Here is a 17,827-nt window from a genome sequence, read left to right as displayed (position 1 = left end):
TTTTGCAGTCATTTATTAGCTGGTCCTGAAAGCTTTGAAGTCATTAAACCTATTTACTTCGAGTATAAACCTCTTTGAGATGCTGAAAGACCCCTGACCACGGATATCAGCTGCAGTACAGTCAGATAGTTTCATTTTTATTTTTTTTGTCGGAATTACAGGTTTCTTCTTCTTTTACATAATAATGTCATTCGTTTTGGTTGGCATAGCCGAGATCTTTTTTTTTTTTTGGTGTTTTAATTTCTAAGACTTTAGGTGCTTTTGCCACTATAAAAACAATTTCTTTTACTGCTTCAAAATTCCAGGCAAAGCTCATTATAAACGAGGCTGGTAATTCTAACATCTGTATCAATATTAAAACCCACCAATATAATTTGTAAACAAAGTATTGGACTGAAATAGGTTGGTTAGAGCAAAAGAAAAAGAATAAATAATAAGTAGTCGTGGTAGTTGGGCAAAGAAAGAGTAGTAAGTTTTGCCAATAAAGAAGAAAAAGGAAAGACAAGAAAAAAAAAAAACCGAACAACCAAAAAAACATCCTGGTCATTTAATCTCTCCCTTGCTCTATTAAAGGTATAAGGTCTATCTGGAAAACATTGATTACAATTTATCAAATAGATCCCAATCAATCAATCATATATCATTACATAAACAAATTATTTATCATATCATTCAAGCACAATAGATTCTTTTTTGTTTTTTTTGAATCCTTTTTGCGTTCACATACAAGCATTATATCTCCATAGAAATACAACAACCAAGAGTTCTTAATACATAAAGAAAATAAAAATGTCATCTTCAGCACCATATGATCCATACATTCCAAACCAAACTACTGGTGATCAATCAAACTCCAGAACCGCTGCCATACAGGCTGTATGTATTGCATAACATTTAGTAGTTTTCATTTGATTTTTAAGGTGGTAGAGCACATATACTAACATATGATTTAGCAAATCGATGATACTGTTGGTATTATGAGAGACAACATCAACAAAGTGGCCGAAAGAGGTGAGAGGTTAGACTCTATTGAAAATAAAACGGATAATTTGGCAATCAGTGCCCAGGGTTTTAGAAGAGGTGCTAACAGAGTGAGAAAAGATATGTGGTGGAAAGATTTTAAAATGAGAATGTGTCTTATTTTTGGTATAATCATTGTCATCATAGTTATTGTGGTTCCAATTGCTGTTCATTTTAGTTAATTGAAATATTAGCTGTGTATAAATCATCTTTTCGAAAATTGGGGAGTGGGGGGTGGAATGGAATCTGTAGCCCTCTTTATTTGCTTGGTATTTTTCTTTTTCTTCTTCTTCTTCTTTTCATTGTGGTAGTTTTTATTTTTGTTTAATATTTTATGTTAGTTATTACTTACGGTGAATATATGTAAGATTGTATTTATTCGCTATATATAAAAGAACAATAATCAGTCTGATCAGCTTTGTATGAGTGTTTTTTTTTTTTTTTTTCCAACCAAGTGACTCTGATGAGAAAACAGAAGTCAAGTTGGTGTTTTCTCTTGGTGTTGATGTTGCTAACATTTTTTTTTTCCTAACCCTTTGTGAAAGAAGTCAAAATAAATGTCCAATGAAATCTGGTTTATGGAGCCATTCTTCTCCTCCTCCTCCCTCCCACCACCACTAACCAATTTTTTTTTTTTTTTTTTTTCATTGTTTTTCTTCAACTTTATTTCAGATATTCCTAACATCTTTCATCTTAGATTAATATATTACTTTTTTTTCTTATATCTCAAACATCAAGCATTGCCAATCATGATTAGAACATTATTAAGACCAACTTCATTGAGACTCGTCACACCAAGTTTCAGAACCTTCTCCACATTTTCAACCAGATTTCAATTGATAGATAAAGACTCACACGCCTACAAGTATTTACATGAAAAGACACCAGTTGCAACGAAATTTACTGAAGATCATGAATGGGTTCATTTGTACGATGATGATTCTGCTTTTGTAGGTATCACTCAATATGCTGCTCAAGCTTTAGGTGATGTTACTTTTGTTGATTTACCAGAAGTTGGTGATCGTTTGGAATTGAATGAAACTTTGGGTTCTGTTGAATCTGTCAAATCATCTGCTGATGTTTATTCTCCAGTTGACGGTGAAGTTGTTGGTGTCAATCTCAATTTAGAAAGTGAACCAGGTATTTTGAACCACGACCCAACAAAAGACGGGTGGATCGTTCACATTAAATTGGATGATCCTGCTCAAGTTACCAATTCTGAAACTTTAATGAATGAAGAGCAATACAAGAAATTTTTAGAAGAAGAAGAAGAAGGACATTAAATAGTTGAATAAAAAAGAAAGTTGTAAATTTATTTAAAAATGCATATCTAATTTTACACAGTTAAAATTCTACAATTGTAACTCTGGTGTTTTACCTTTCAATCTACCCAACACACAACTAGCAACATACTTGGGGATGAAATCATCATCATGCAACATAGCAAAACTTTCAGTGGCATCTCTTCCTGCAAAATTGGCAATTGATTCTTTACCTCCAGGGTGATCACCCAAAAATGGAGTTAAATCAAGAACTACATTTTTGATAATACACCAACAATCATTAGGCTTATTATGTTGAGCAACCTCTTCAGCAGTAAATTCCTTGTCAGGAACTGAAAATGTTTTGGGTTCTTTAGGGGTTTTCTTTTGTGGTGCAGCAGCTGAAGCACCATTAGTCAGGTTTGAGGTTGATTGATTTTCAGGGACATTTCCATTAGTGTCTATAATAATTCTACCATTACTAGGATCAATATGTAAGTTGATCATTTTCAATCTTTGACTAGCAGAAGCAATGTTGTCACCATCACCAAAACTCAATTTATGGAACTTGTAACTAGAAGCTTGATCAGCAGCTAATCTCCCATAAACAACACATGCCAACAACGAAGATCCACCTAAACGATTGTGGCCATGAACACCCCCTGCGACTTCACCAGCAGCATATAATCCTTCAAATGGACTATCATTGGAAGCAATAACTTGGGTCTTGTCATTGATTTTCACACCACCCATTGTAAAGTGAAGAACTGGAGTAATAAACGATACATGATACTTGGCATCTGGAGAGTATTCAAAAGGTGTAGCTGGGAAATACTTTTTCCCAAATGGATCCTTGATGGCACCCGAGGCAGCATCATTGTAAGTATCGAGTTGCCTTTTAATAGTGTCTTCAGAGCAACCAATCTCTTCAACAAGTTCTTTACCAGAAACTGTCCTCATTAACCCTCTTTGAGTATAATGTTTTACATGGAATTTTAAGTTTTCACCAGCTTTTTCACTTAAAACTAATCGAATTGAGAAATTGCCTTGTTTAATTTGTTTATCCATTTCTCCAGATACCCAATCACGAGTTCCCAATTCATCAACAAATCGTTCACCTTTAGAATTGAAAATTATCCCACCTTCACCTCGTAAGGCCTCAGCACCAAGAAACAAGAATCGTGGCGTTTTTTTCCTTTCAACAACATCTTTATCCTTATAACTAATAAGTCCAGTTGGATGTACTTGAATTTTATCCATATCCAAAACTTGACCCTTGTTTTTCTGGACGATTTTCTGACCGTCCCCAGTAGCGTGTCCACCATTTGTAGAAGGCAAATCAATGATATCTGGTCGATACTTTCTGATTAAACTATTTTTCGTAAAATCAGCAGCATATCCACCAGTCAGTAAAATCACTGGTCCATGTAATTCATGTTTAGATTTATCTTTCAAATTTTTGTATTTGACACCAACAACTTTATTATCATCTTCCAAAATTAAATCAATAACTTGACTATTCTTAAGAATAACAACACGATCAGGTTCAGTTTCAGCAAGAGTTTCCAATCTCTCCAATAATCTATAGGTGATTGCCATTCCAGGAAATTTGGCATCATGCCCACGATGGGTTCTAGGTTGAGAATGTCCTCCTAATCTAGAAACAACCGTCAAATCTAAATCAAAAACTTCTTGTAACCAATGAACCGCATCAGCTGAATTATAAGTTAAAACTTTAATTAACTCTGGATGGGCCCGGTCTTTAGCACTAGCTAATGTATCTTGATAAAATTGTTCTACTGAATCAGGAATTTTTAAATTGACTTGGGTTCTGGTCAAGGCACCATTGATACCTGAAGTTGCTTTCCCACTGTTACCACTAAGAAAACTTTCTTTATCTAATAAAACAATATTGGCACCACGAAGATATGCTTGATGAGCAGCAGAAAGACCAGCTAATCCACCACCAACGATAAGTATAGGGTTTGAAGGAATAGTTGTTGACATTGTAATTTAGTTTATAAGATTCAATTGGAATAGGTTAGTTGTAATGATAATGGAATAGAATATGATTGAAGAAAAATTAAACTTGAGTCATTTGACAGATTACTTATAAATCAATTTTCATTGGGTGCAGTTAATTTAGTGTGTGGGGAGGGGGAGAGAGAAACGGAAAAAATCTGGAGATTAAAGCAGAAGAAGCAAGTACACACAAAAACAATACTCTTGCGGGTAAGTGCTCCCGCTTCCTATTCACCACCTCGGACCGTGTTCCCACATCCATGGCAGCTTTATTGTTTCGGTTTTTTTCATTGTAGTTTTCCGGCAAACATTCCCCCCACCACCACTCCCCACAAATTAAGTATAACAATTAATGCATTAACTCTATTTAATGAGATATATACTGGAATGCAAAAGATACATCATTGTGCTGAGCCTCATTGGCTACTAGAATATCCTCGTTATTACCTAATGCTTGATGATTCAAATGATTCCAAGTCGTGGCATCACCATAAAGCATTGCTGGTGCCTTTATGAATTGTCCTTTATCCTTTTTACAACGATTACAATGGAAGGTATCATGAGTATCACATTCAGTATCAGGTTGGAATTTAAATAATTGCCTTAAATTTTCAGAAGAGAAAAGTCTTTCAACGTCTTCTTTTTCATCAACAACACAACTCGATAATGACATTTTCATTGATTGTCTTTGGAAAATCTTTTCTTCAATTGTGCCAGTAGATATAAGCCTGTATATGAAACAATCCTTTTTCTGACCGTCTCTCCAGACACGAGCCAAAGCTTGTTGGTCCAGGGCCGGATTCCAATCGGGATCAATCAAAACTAATCGGTTAGCACCAATTAAGTTGATGCCACAACCACCAGCTTTGGAAGAAAGCAAAAAGATAAACTCTGGTCCATTTGGATCATTGAATTTATCGACCAATTTTTGTCGTTTATTTATATTCATAGTACCATCTAATCTCAAAACCCCATACTTCTTGTAACGACACATTTTTTCAATCAAATCCAAAGTTTGTGTATAATTTGAAATTAAGACAATTTTATCATCAGTTTCTTTATTGATTTTCCGAAGAAATCTCTCCAATATTAGAAATTTACCACTAAACCAAGTCTGAATTTCACGATTACGACCTGCTGACCCACCAGCAATCGATGATTGATAATCATCTGGAATTAAATCTGCTGAACCTTCGATATCATCAGGTAAATCTAACAAATCAGGATGATTACAAAGTTTTTTCAACATACCAATCGCTTTTAATGGTTGTGATCCAATACCTTTAATTAACTTTTTAATTTCTGGAGATGTAATGAAATGATTATACAAAGTTTTCTGCATTGGTGATAAACCCGTGAACAACACATACTCGTATTTGATGGGCAAGTATTTTGATAAAATATCATTGGTTCTTCTAATAATAAATTTAGAAACCATTTGTGACAATTCTCCTAATTTCTTGTCACCTTTTGCACGTTCTTCATCAGTTGCAGTAGAATCTCTGCCTCTCAAAATAGCATTTTCATAATTTTTTCTAAATTCATTTCTTGTACCCAAATAACCTGGGTTGGCAAAATTCAATAATGAAAAATATTCCGATAAATCATTTTGGATAGGAGTACCAGATAAAATGACTCTTCTTTCACACCTCAATGAATTCAATGCTGTGAATGTTAACGAGTCACCATTTTTCAATCGATGACCTTCATCGGCCAACATTAAACCAACCTCAGTACCAGCTAATTTGTCGACATTCCTACGTAATGTTTCATACGATATGATTAACACCGGTCGAACTATATTTCTCCCTTGAGCAGTTGACCATTGTTGTAAAGCAGTACCCAAGTCACTAGATTTGGTACTTTTACCATCAACAGCCAAAGGAGTTAGTGCACCTTCACCTAACCATTTGACAATTTCATTAGCCCAATTTCTAACTAATGAAGAAGGACAAACAATAATACATTTTTCTATTGTTCTCTTCCCTCTTGGTGATTGTCGAAGCAATGTCCACATTAATGCAAGACATTGTAAAGTTTTCCCTAAACCCATTTCATCAGCCATAATACATCCTTTGGCTCTAGCATCAATTAACCCTGCCGTGCATCGATACAAAAATTTAACACCAGCAATTTGATGAGGACGTAATATTTTGGCTAATTTTGGATCTATAACAACAGGAACATCAGGGTATTTCGATAATTTCTCTTCAGGGTTGGTCACTATTCCTAATATTTCTGCTAAAGATTTGTGAGTTCTTTTTCTCTTGGATGGTCTTTGTCCCTGTTCAGGTTCTGGTTCTGGTTCCGGTTCAGGAGAACTAGAACTTTCCACTTCAGAAATTTTTGGAATTTTATCAACTGTTGGATCATAAAGCACTATTGCAAATTCACTAGTTGGATCATGTAATGCACGAGGTGGAAGAATTGCTCGTACTTTTGTTCCTAATGGTGGTGGTGGACCTCTTTCAATTTCTGTTTGTTTGGTATTATTTTTATCAAATGGGACAGTAAAGGAACGTCTAAATTTATCTTCGTTTCTAGCAATATTGTCAGAATTAATAACTGATCTTGGTAATAATGCTCCAAATTTTTTACGTTTTATTATTTGTCCATCTTCATTGACACTATGATCATCTTTCTCATCGTCAGATGCAATCCCATAATCCGCGTAATTTGTTCTTTTACGCGAAGACCTAACTGGTCTACGTGAAATTGTGATAGTTGTTGAGGATACTGATTTCAGATTCGATGCAAATGGAACTTTAAATGGTTTTGCCAATCGCGTGGCAGAATCTGTGACGCGTGGTGGTCGTTTGTCTTTGGGAACACCTGCTCCTGAACCTAAAGGGGTAGTAAACTGAGTTAAAGGTTTCCTAACTGCCATTATTATCCAAAATGTGTTGTTATTATAAATTGTATATATGATTTGAAAGATTATGGTTGATGTAATAGTGATTAAAGAAAAAGAGACTGGAAATGAAAAACAAAAACAAAAACAAAAACAAACAATAGAAGACACACCGGAAAAAAAAAAAGAAAAATGAATCAACTGTGATCGCGAAATATTTACCACCACCAGGTTCGTTTTTCCGGCAAATATAGTTTGGTCAAATACACACGACATCACAATTAGAAACCTGTACCACGCTTCTTCTATAAAGATTCCTCTCATCGTCTATTCTACCAATTAACCAACTACCATCAACCATGGATCAAATTCTTATTAAAGCAAGTAATCAAGCTGTATCATTTGCCATTAGATCAGGAATTTCACTTGCTTCAGGATATGCCATAAAAACCATATCGACTTTTCTAGACAAGATTCCTGAACTGGCTCAACATAAGATTCAAAATAAACGGAATAAATTAAAGACCAAAATTGATATAGTTACTGTAACAATTGATTTAATTAAATTAGCAGCTGCCAGAGGAAACACAGTTTTAGAAAGTAGTTTACAATTAATTAATGATTTACAAACACAATTGAATGAATTTGATAATAATATTAATGAAATTAGTCTTAATTTAAGTGGTGCTAATGAAAAAGAATCAATCAAACAAGTTGAAAATTATATGAATTCTTTATTATATGATATCAATGAAGCAATTCCAATTCTTAATTTAGTTTTAGCTACTCTGGGAGTGAATTTTAATGGGAAAGTTAATGTACATGGGATATCACCAGGAAGATTACTTCAAGCAGCAAATTATATAAATAATCCCACTAATGACACAATTGGACCTGATTTTGATTTAGTGGTTTATTCAATATTTTATAATCCAAGTCGATTAAAATATATTGACGATAATGTTGATGAATTAGCTTGTATTAATTGGAAAGAAACATTTGCCCGAAGTTCTGTTACTATTAATAAACAAGGTGATTATCAATACCAATTGAAAATAAATGAGGATTTTAATGATGGGAGATATCATGACGATGAAGAAGATAAACCAGGGGAAATGATAGTTGATTTAAAATCAATTCAACTGATGTTTTTCACGGCATCTGGGAAGTTATTGAGACTTGAAGAAAGAAGTTCTCCAGTATTAATTATTAAAATTTTGAAACAAAATGGATCTGAAGAATGGGTAGCATTGGGTGAACTTAAGGAAGGCGAATTTGATGAAGACAGTGATGAAGATCAAGATGACAACAAACCTGTTGACAAAATCAATACAAACCGTATTAAAAATAGTAGTCTTTCATTACTTGAATATCTCATACGTTTATGTCGTTTAGAAGAAATAGAATCCAAATCAATTTTAGATATTCCTGACGAAGTCTTGTCTTTATACCTTCATGATCAAGTACATGACCAAGGTTTACCTAAAACATTATCTCAAAAGAAAAAAGATGAATTGAAAAAGATTAATAAAGAAAACACTATGACTATGGATTCCAATATCAATCGATTAAAAAATCTCGATATAAAAGAACCAAAGAAAAAATCAAAGTAATACAGGGGATTGCAAATTTATTCATTTATTCATTTTATTAGAACAATGTGTAGTGTTATTATAAATATAAACTATACTATATATTACTCTGATCTTTATTGTTACCCGCTAGCGTAGGTATAAAATCATCAAAAGCGGAATCACTCAAAATATCTTGAACATTATATAAATTGGGCACAACAATATCAGCAGTATCAGGAAGTTGCAGTGACGTCGAAATTACACGATCCTGACTAAGGTTCCCAACAGCACTGCTACCATTATCTTTGATGTTAGTTTTGATTTCATTATTATAGTTTTGGTAATTTAGGTCGTTGTTGTTTTCCATATTAGTGCCATTTGTGATCACGTCGGAGTTATTATTAACATCATAATTACTGGGGTTACTACTTGCATAGTTATCACTTCCATTAAACTCAGCAACATTGTACAAATTTGGTATTGCTGTTGATTCAGGGAACTGTAATTGATCGACATTTTGTGACTGGGGATCATCGAAAAAATTATCGGTATACATTTCCGACTCAATTTTACTCAATTGAGATCCAAATTTAGCTGCGCCCAAACCCGTTCTTCCAAAATGATGTTGCATATTATTGTGGTCGTCAGCATTAATATTCGTTAAATTGTTTTCATCAAAACCATTAGATGGAGGGAATGCAGCTGAAGTAGAAGACGTGGGTAAACTTCCATTCAAAAAAGATGAGTTATAATTAGTGTGGGTGTTTCCAAAAAAATCAAATGACCTAGTTGATGAATTTGATGCTATAGATAAAACACTTTCTGGTCGTTTAGGACGTGATTGCAGATGATTTATTGAACTAACTTCGACTGCAGATGGGATCGAGGAATATGAGTTAGAACTAATATTATTCATGGCAGTGCTAACATGAGGTCTGACTGGTGTTGGTTGTTGTGGTGGTTCCTTCCCATTAGATAATGCCAGAAGCGGTTGGTTTTCACGATCGAAACTTTGTGTACCTACAAGGGGGAATAAGGGGAACATGGGGTCAGCTTCAGTTTCATTGGGACTTAGTGGTAGCCCCACATCTTTATTGGAATAACTGATCCCTGCATCGGAATTAAGATTATAAGGAGTTGAGTTGTCGCTTGCTAGATTACTGGCAGTGGCTATTTGAGAGTCTCTAGCACCTGCTTCTGATGTCGCATTCGAAGAAAACATATCAAACAATCCATTGTCAGTGCTAAATGGGAAAACAATATCTTCTATCACAAAGTTTTGGTCCAGAAGATAATTATATGCTGGTGGTGCGGATTGTTGTGATTGATTTGGCAGGGTCAGTTGTTGTTTTCTTTGTTGTTGTGGTGGTGGTGGTACCGATTGTTTTTTGTTTGGAGAAGCAGCACTCGATGGGGAGGCGACACTACTTGTACCTGATTGAGTTGTTGATACAGAATCTGATCTTTTCTTTAAACCGGCATTAGCAGCATCTATTAATGATTTCTTTTTGGCCTTTTCCGAAGCAGTCATATGGTAAATATCACCCTTTGCGGTGGGTTTCTTGGTCAGATTGGTGGAACAAGTACAATGACTAGTCTTGTGACAGGCACATGAAGGTAAATGTGAACCATTTTTGCCCTTTTTACCACATGTACATGAGACATGCAAATTCTTTGATTTTCTATTTTCACGACAGTGTTGACATTGTGTCACTGGTCTCCCCTTTGGTTTTATCATAGTCAATGGTTCATTAGAATGGGTACACGTTGTGACACGATGGCCTCTGATACATCTTTCACAGGCGTATTTGACTCCTTTGATCAACATCTCCAAAAATAAAATGGTGGCGACTACAGCTAGTATATTAATCTTATTTGGTTTGAAATTATTAGTAATTTGAAGGTTTAATTTATATGGAGAGTGGAAATTGTTTTCTTTTTTTTTTTGTTCTGTTTCTGTTCTCTTCTGCCTCTCTTTCTCAGTCAAAATTTTTTTTTTCTGCTTCTGCTTCTGCTTCTGGTGTCTTTCCCGCATTTAATTTTTTTTCTTCTTCTTACAAAGAACTTTGTTTTTAAAGGTGGTAGGTGAACATGTGCAGCGTATTAGATTTCACTATGGTAATATGGTCCACACCACCACGGGAAAATTGGTCGTGTTTCTTGTGTCAAAACATGGCATTGTTTCTTTTGAAAATCCACCCCCCTCCAATAGATGGATGGCCATCCCCTGAGCCTATTTTTTAATGTTAACATGTGAGGATGTCACATCACGAGAGTAATAATGATACATTCCACTTACTACACTAAAAAGTTTGGCAATTCATATAAATGGAACATAGAGGGGTTGCAAACATAAATAAGCTAAGAATATAAGAGAGAGAAGGGCAAACTTTTTAACTTTTGTGGGTAGAAAGAACAACTCTAAATCCATATAATGTGGTAAAAGGTTTTTACCAGACAAGTAGAAAGAAGGAAAGAAAGAAAGAAAGAAAGAAATGATCTAAACCAATTTAGCCTTGTATTTTATTTTGCCTTTTAAACTAAGCTTCTTCTTCTTCTTTACCTTCTTTGAATGTTAAAGTTTGACGAAATTGTAAATTTGTAGATAAAAATATATTACTAAGATCTACGTATATTCTATGTTAAGGTATCACAACCTATTCTATTAATTGTTAGTGATCATAAAAACAAGTATATCTTTTAAAGGTCTAGAATCTCATTTCCCTCCCTTTGATTCTTTGCAAACTATAGTTTATTGTATAATATTTATTTTATATATTTATAGATTTCTTAAATTGTTCTACAATTTTGTATCCTTGAATTTTGGTAATGGCACTGGTTCATAAACTCTGTTAAACAATACATCATCAGGAACGTATCTTGTTTGCATAAATCTGGTATCAACAAATGATTCATTCAATTCTTCAAGTTTGTTAACTCCCAATAATCTCATGTTCATAACCATTTCATCTTTGAGTAATTGTATAGCTTTGTTAACCCCAGCATCACCATAACCTGTCATTGCATACAAGAATGGTCGACCAATACCAACACCTTTTGCCCCTAAACAAATTGCTTTTAAAACATCAGTGGCTCTTCTAACCCCACCATCTATATAAACCTCAAATTTATCAGCTAAACCTTTTTCTCTTAAAATTGGCATCAATTCAGCTAAAACTTCAATTGGTGGTGGAGAAAATTCCAATTGTCTACCACCATGATTACTCAATACTACCCCAGCACAACCATGTTCTGCTGCTATAATGGCATCTTCCACTCTTTGAACCCCTTTTAATATTATTGGCATTTTAGTGATTGATTTAAACCATTCCAAATCTTTCCAACTCAAACTAGTGTCAATAAAAGAAGAAATTGCTCTAGCTGATCCTTGAGATCGATCAGCTTCATCATCTTCACCTTGAACAAAACTTAAATCAACAATACTTTTAGTCTTCATATCTTTTTCTCTTCTACCCAATTGTGGAGCATCAACTGTAATAAATAACCCTTTCATACCTCTTGCTTCAGCATGTTGAACAATTTTCTTGGTGATTTCACGATCCGAATTCACATAAAGTTGGAACCATTGAGTTTGATTTGGTTTGGATTCATCAACAATTTCATCAAATGAACATGAGGCCAAAGTGGGGATCATTTGAATGATATCATGTTTATATGCTCCACGTGTTAAAACTTTTTCACCATCAGGGTGTCCAAGTTTACCTAATGCCGTAGCAGTGATGTAAAATGGAGCAGAAACATTAGTACCCAACATTGTAGTTGATGTGTCAACTTCAGTAACATCAATCATTACTCTTGGCTTGAACAAAATTCTTTGATAACTTCCAGTATTTAATCTAAATGTGGCTTCCCCATCTGCCAGCGACAGGTAGTATGCCCACCCAATTGGATCCATGGTATGACGAGCAACAAATTCAAAATCATACAAGTTATAAATTTGGGAAATATCTGGTTTGTTTTTAACAAGTTGACGACGTTTGAGTTCTTCTTCAGTTGGTGGATCATCATCGTCGTCATCATATTCGTCGTCCTCGTTGTTGTTGTTGTTGTTGCTATCTTTTCCATTTACTTCAACACTACTAGTGATAGCAGCCTTGTTATCCTGCTCATCATACTCAACATCAAATTCATCAACTGTTTCTTGTGAGACCGGGGCTTCCTTTGCAGTTTTGTTTGCATCTGCATCATTATTAGTAGTAGTGCTTGGTTGCTTCTTCTTTTTCTTCTTTTTTTCAACTTCTCCCTTGTGATATTTGGGTTGTAAATATTTGGTTAAAGTATCACCAGGATGAATAGGATCAAATGCCTTGGTTGCATCTTTACCAGCATATTTCATAATAATTGCCAGTCCACCAGGATGTTCATCTATAAAATCAGAAAGATCATATGCTTTATCGTGAATAATTACCCAACAATCATCTTTCTTGTTGTGTTGAGAAACTTCTTGTAATGAAAGTACCATTTGTAAGGATGTAATATAATTTGCAAAATTAGAATAGTTAATTGAGCTGATTGAGTTATCTTTTTCTTTTTAATTTTGGAATAGTTTAATGTGGAGGGAATCTTACTATGTTTATATAAATGGGCCAATTATAATTTCTCCATTTGTTATCAAATGCTCACAACAGAAAATAGTCTGAAACTTTCGCAATTTCCCCCCACCACCACTACCACTACAAAAGCAAATATAACTCATTTTCCTTTCCTTCCCCCAATGATTCTTATTGTTGGGATGTGGGTGCATTCTATGTCAAAGAGTTACAAAGTTTCACCATAGATTACACGGAGTGGTGTTAAACAAATAAAGATTGGGGTTCATGTTTACCCCACTTGGATTGGATACTAAACAAAGTAAATATACATTTACTCCAAACAGTAATGATTCTGTGGCGGATTATTACATCCCTTCCTAAAGTAAAAGTGGGTAAATATGCACATTCGATTTAATCTTCGGGGTTGCGTACCCGAGAAAAAGAATTCAATTAGACGCTGCCGGAAAAAATCATTCCACATTACCGGTTATTGCCAAAACTTATAATCGGAACGGGACAAGGAGAGGAAACAAGTCTCTACACAAAAATTAAATAACCAACCATTTTACTGGCTAGAAACCAGTTCATTGTTTAACTCCGGAAATCAAATTTTTTTTTTTTTTTTTTTAATTTCATTTCTATATAATTTAATTTAAGTTAACTTAATTTTTATAATTGAAAATCTATGTGAGAATTGATACATCCCATATTCATAAACCAAACCCTTCTGAATCAAAACTGAATATGCTGTTAAAAGTAGAACCATTTTCATTTAACATAGAATTAAACAAAGTTGGATCTAGTAATTCTGGTTGACTAGGTATTTGTTGTGGTTCTTGTTGTTGATAATTTTGCTCTTCAAAATCGTGTTCTTGATGCTGTTGGTCCTGTTGTTGACCATTACCCATATCTGATTCAAACAATGTATCCACCATTTTAATAAACTGGTCATTTTGTAACATGTTATCACAAGGATTGATCTTGCCATTGGTTTGTGAATCTGAATACTGCGAAAGATGTTCCCTAGAAGTGTCTTCGTCATGCTTAAATTGTTGTTGTTGTTGTGGGTGGTGGTGGTGGTGGTGGTGTTGTGGCTCTCGTTGTTGTTGTTGTACATACAGTTGTTCGTGTTGAATTATTGAAGGGTGTTCATATTTGGGTTCCAATTTCTCGCCAAACTGTCTCATCAATTCTTCCAATTCTTTAGATCTGTTTTGAAAATTACTATGAACCTTCTTACAAATCAACCATACGTCAACTCTTAAAGTCTTACTCATTCTTTCAACGAAAAATAATAACTGATGTAAAAATTTCAAGTTTTGATTGTAATTATTGATATTAGTGTATGAAACTTGAGCCAGTAGTGATTGGATCAATAATACCAAAACATAATACATCACCAAATTCAATAAATATTTATCATCAGGGATATATTTCATTATGATTTCTATTTCATCAACAATTCCACTAAAAGCATTAAGATCGGACCCAATAGGTAATTTCAAAAATGGTTTATTCATAATTAAAAAAATCAAATAATAAGCAATCTTCAACAGATGATCAACTGATTCATCAGATACAGTATTTATTAAAATTTCTTTATTCCAATAAAATTTTTCTGGTAAACTATTTTTCCATTCCTCTAATCTTTGATTGTATCCTTGTAATAGATCATATCTATGTAAGAAATTTCTTTTCGAATGTTCAGCATCTTTATATGGTAAAGTTTCATATATGCAACTTATCATTGGTTGTGATTCTATAATTAATTGGGCTAAATGCGGCAATTTATCATCTTCAGTTTTGGCAAACATCATGGGGGTCCCTGGAGGAACATACAACATAGTAATACGACCAAATATCAATCCGGCGTATTTATCAATTATATAACTTCCCCAGAATACCAAATTCTTCAAATCATTAACATCTTTATCGGGTCCATCTTTAACAAAATTGTCAAACCCTAAATCTAATCCCATTCGAAGGGCAAATCCTGACAATTCCCATGCTGTTGTTAATTCACCTAATCCTAACTCTAAAAGTGCACTTACTAACATCGCTTGTAACTTTGGATAAGAACTCTCGTTAAAAGTTAGACATCCGGAACTATCAATAAACATTTCAGTTTTCAGTAATGTCAAATACTCTCTAACACAATCTAAATTATCATCATATAATGCACCAGAAGCAATTAATGCTGCAATTAGTTCAATTGAAATAAATTGATTGGTTGGGAACATTCCTAAAATATCCTCAATTTTCGATAAATCGTTCTTGTTGGTACATATTTCTTCATATAATTTTGTCGTTTTAGGTCGATCAATCAAATAACACAAAATTGGTCTATCAAAATATTTGAAAGCTAAATCGAAATATTTCTTAGCTCGTTCATTAGTAATCATTTCAATGGTTTCAGCTCGACCCTTTTTGATTACTTGAGGTGATTGTGATTTATCATCAGCTTCAGGAACATTTTTCAATTTGGCCAATTTAATAGTGTTCCCCCATCTTTCTTGGATTTGATTCACATTCATTACCATGGATTCATCAGCATCATAAACAGTAGATGCACCAAACGCCATATTGGATTTCCCACTGGGTCCACGGAAGAATTTGGGAGTAAAATCAAAATCAGGTCTTGGTTGTGGCAATAGTGTGGGTAATGCAGATCCTGTTGTTGGTAGAACTGGTAACAGTGGTGGAGGTGTCCTATCATTTGATACACTCCCATTGCCACTAGGAGTATTTGGGCTAGAAGTACTAGCAGAAACAGGGCAGTGCAGTTGCAACCCCGTTTGTCGGAAAAGATTCTGTCGCGTCTGTTGTTGAAACTGTTGTGAAGGGAATCTTAATATCTGGGGAGAAGTAGAACTAACAGAATAGGGGGAGTCTGGCAAAGACTTTGTACTTGATTCACTAGCACTTTGTTGTTGGTGGGGGTGGTCTTGGTGGTTTTGGTAATGGTTTTGGTGAAGATGAAAGTTTGATCCATGCACCCTGGAAGTACCTACTTCTCCCACTAAATTATACCCATTACCTGGGGCATCAGATTTAGATAGTACTGGTGAACCATAAGATGAATCCAGTCTAGTCTCAGTATTATCCGAAAAATGGCCTGAGGATTCTACTAGTTCCGATAATTTCAAGTTTAACTGACCAGGATTATCTTTCAAATTTATTATACTCTGTATTTGTTGCTGTAGTTGTTGGTTTAAATTCTCTAAATTAGTGATATATTCTATTGAATAACGTTTCTTTCTTTTGTCCACCTCTGGATAAACACATTCTTGTTCTCGTCTAATACAATTTGAACACGGTGTATTCCCGTCACATTTTCTTTTGATTGTTCGACATAGTTTACATCTATTTTCCAAAAATGTTAGTAATCTTGGTGGGGGTAAGTCATTTGTAATTAACAAATATTCATATGAATACATACGATGTACTTCTTCTTTGCTGAACTCTTTTTGTTGTACTTGGTGTCATGCCGTTTCTTACCGTTAAATATTTCGGAATTCTTGTTCTTTTATTTTAAGCTTCTCGTTTTCTATTTTTTTTTTTTCAGTTTATTTCGTCACGGTGGCGGAAAAAGCAAATCGTCATATAATATAGAATAGAATATAAGAAAAAAGTGAAACAAAGGGAAAACTATATCCACAATGTTATATTTGTGGGTAAGATGAGGAGGAGGAGGAATCTTTATTTGAAATTTACATTTATATAATTTGTTCACAAAAAAAATATGGTGAAATACATCCTATATATACATATTCATAGGAATGTTTCATCTCCCACCTGATCATTTTACAAAATGAAATTGAGGACCAGTAAAATTCCATTGCCAATTAGGTAATGTAAAACGAGTAATCATACACAGCAAATACGACTTAACCAGCACATTGCCGTTTAATTCCATTCTAAATCACTCAAAGAGATTTTGTGTACAAAAACTACTAAGAATGCCAATGAAACAAAGCAAAAAAACAAAGAATAGAAACAATAAGAGAAGAATTTTAATACCCATCAATGAAGACAATGCAGTACAAAGCAAATTTGATTTATTTTGAGACATGGAACAATAGTTTGGAGTAATTAACCAAACAAACAAAAGACAACTACGTATTAACAATCAACTTCAAATGGGCCGAGTTATCCTATTCTTATTGTTTGGTGATGTCGCTTTTCTTGTTGGGACAAATTGGAATAATGATAACCACCAGGTGAGAATTTAATAGAAATGGAGGACAATAAGATGATTTGGAATTCACGGGTATAATTTGAATACAAGGTTTAACAAAGAACTCCGCTAATTAGATCTGCAAAAAACAAGTTGTGGCTTGAATATCAATCAATCTTTATCTACAGATACAACTATTGGAAATACAAGATATTGAGAGTAATTTAAGTTTGTATCATCAATACAATAGATTCGTAAAAATAATTGAAGTTTAGACCACAATACGGAAACTTTTTTTGTGGTCAGAACTATCCAACTTTGCTTTCAGGTAATTAGATTGACATATTAGTGATAGTTTATACTTCACA

General features: G+C 34.1%; 9 protein-coding genes across 9 annotated transcripts; 3 read left to right on the top strand and 6 right to left on the bottom strand. All coding sequences in view use genetic code 12, as the record gives it.

Moving 5' to 3' along the window:
* Window positions 1–187: 187 nt before the first annotated feature.
* On the bottom strand, window positions 188–547 carry CD36_12680 (hypothetical protein; the record flags this gene model as incomplete). The annotated part of the gene is made up of 1 exon (XM_002417862.1): window positions 188–547. One exon carries the CDS (start codon window positions 545–547, stop codon window positions 188–190), a length of 360 nt encoding a protein of 119 aa, XP_002417907.1.
* A 242-nt stretch (window positions 548–789) lies between these two features.
* On the top strand, window positions 790–1,202 carry CD36_12670 (vesicle membrane receptor protein (v-SNARE), synaptobrevin/VAMP family member, putative; the record flags this gene model as incomplete). Its single annotated transcript, XM_002417861.1, has 2 exons — window positions 790–876; window positions 954–1,202. 2 exons carry the CDS (start codon window positions 790–792, stop codon window positions 1,200–1,202), a joined length of 336 nt encoding a protein of 111 aa, XP_002417906.1.
* Window positions 1,203–1,769: 567 nt separating this feature from the next.
* Window positions 1,770–2,303, top strand: CD36_12660 (glycine cleavage system H protein, mitochondrial precursor, putative; the record flags this gene model as incomplete). Its single annotated transcript, XM_002417860.1, has 1 exon — window positions 1,770–2,303. The coding sequence occupies one exon, from the start codon at window positions 1,770–1,772 to the stop codon at window positions 2,301–2,303; it is 534 nt and encodes a 177-aa protein (XP_002417905.1).
* A 69-nt stretch (window positions 2,304–2,372) lies between these two features.
* On the bottom strand, window positions 2,373–4,289 carry CD36_12650 (fumarate reductase, putative; the record flags this gene model as incomplete). Its single annotated transcript, XM_002417859.1, has 1 exon — window positions 2,373–4,289. One exon carries the CDS (start codon window positions 4,287–4,289, stop codon window positions 2,373–2,375), a length of 1,917 nt encoding a protein of 638 aa, XP_002417904.1.
* Window positions 4,290–4,671: 382 nt separating this feature from the next.
* On the bottom strand, window positions 4,672–7,191 carry CD36_12640 (SWI/SNF family member, DNA-dependent ATPase, DNA repair and recombination protein, putative; the record flags this gene model as incomplete). The annotated part of the gene is made up of 1 exon (XM_002417858.1): window positions 4,672–7,191. One exon carries the CDS (start codon window positions 7,189–7,191, stop codon window positions 4,672–4,674), a length of 2,520 nt encoding a protein of 839 aa, XP_002417903.1.
* A 323-nt stretch (window positions 7,192–7,514) lies between these two features.
* CD36_12630 (RAN binding protein, putative) lies at window positions 7,515–8,768 on the top strand (the record flags this gene model as incomplete). The annotated part of the gene is made up of 1 exon (XM_002417857.1): window positions 7,515–8,768. One exon carries the CDS (start codon window positions 7,515–7,517, stop codon window positions 8,766–8,768), a length of 1,254 nt encoding a protein of 417 aa, XP_002417902.1.
* Window positions 8,769–8,844: 76 nt separating this feature from the next.
* On the bottom strand, window positions 8,845–10,557 carry CD36_12620 ((metalloregulation?) transcriptional activator, putative; the record flags this gene model as incomplete). Its single annotated transcript, XM_002417856.1, has 1 exon — window positions 8,845–10,557. The coding sequence occupies one exon, from the start codon at window positions 10,555–10,557 to the stop codon at window positions 8,845–8,847; it is 1,713 nt and encodes a 570-aa protein (XP_002417901.1).
* Window positions 10,558–11,529: 972 nt separating this feature from the next.
* CD36_12610 (L-lactate dehydrogenase [cytochrome], putative) lies at window positions 11,530–13,212 on the bottom strand (the record flags this gene model as incomplete). Its single annotated transcript, XM_002417855.1, has 1 exon — window positions 11,530–13,212. One exon carries the CDS (start codon window positions 13,210–13,212, stop codon window positions 11,530–11,532), a length of 1,683 nt encoding a protein of 560 aa, XP_002417900.1.
* A 780-nt stretch (window positions 13,213–13,992) lies between these two features.
* Window positions 13,993–16,768, bottom strand: CD36_12600 (conserved hypothetical protein; the record flags this gene model as incomplete). The annotated part of the gene is made up of 2 exons (XM_002417854.1): window positions 13,993–16,645; window positions 16,722–16,768. 2 exons carry the CDS (start codon window positions 16,766–16,768, stop codon window positions 13,993–13,995), a joined length of 2,700 nt encoding a protein of 899 aa, XP_002417899.1.
* Window positions 16,769–17,827: the final 1,059 nt, after the last annotated feature.

This window comes from Candida dubliniensis, chromosome 1 (genome assembly GCF_000026945.1).
Source record: "Candida dubliniensis CD36 chromosome 1, complete sequence".
NCBI lineage: Eukaryota > Fungi > Ascomycota > Pichiomycetes > Serinales > Debaryomycetaceae > Candida > Candida dubliniensis.
This window is presented reverse-complemented; position numbering and strand designations above follow the sequence as displayed.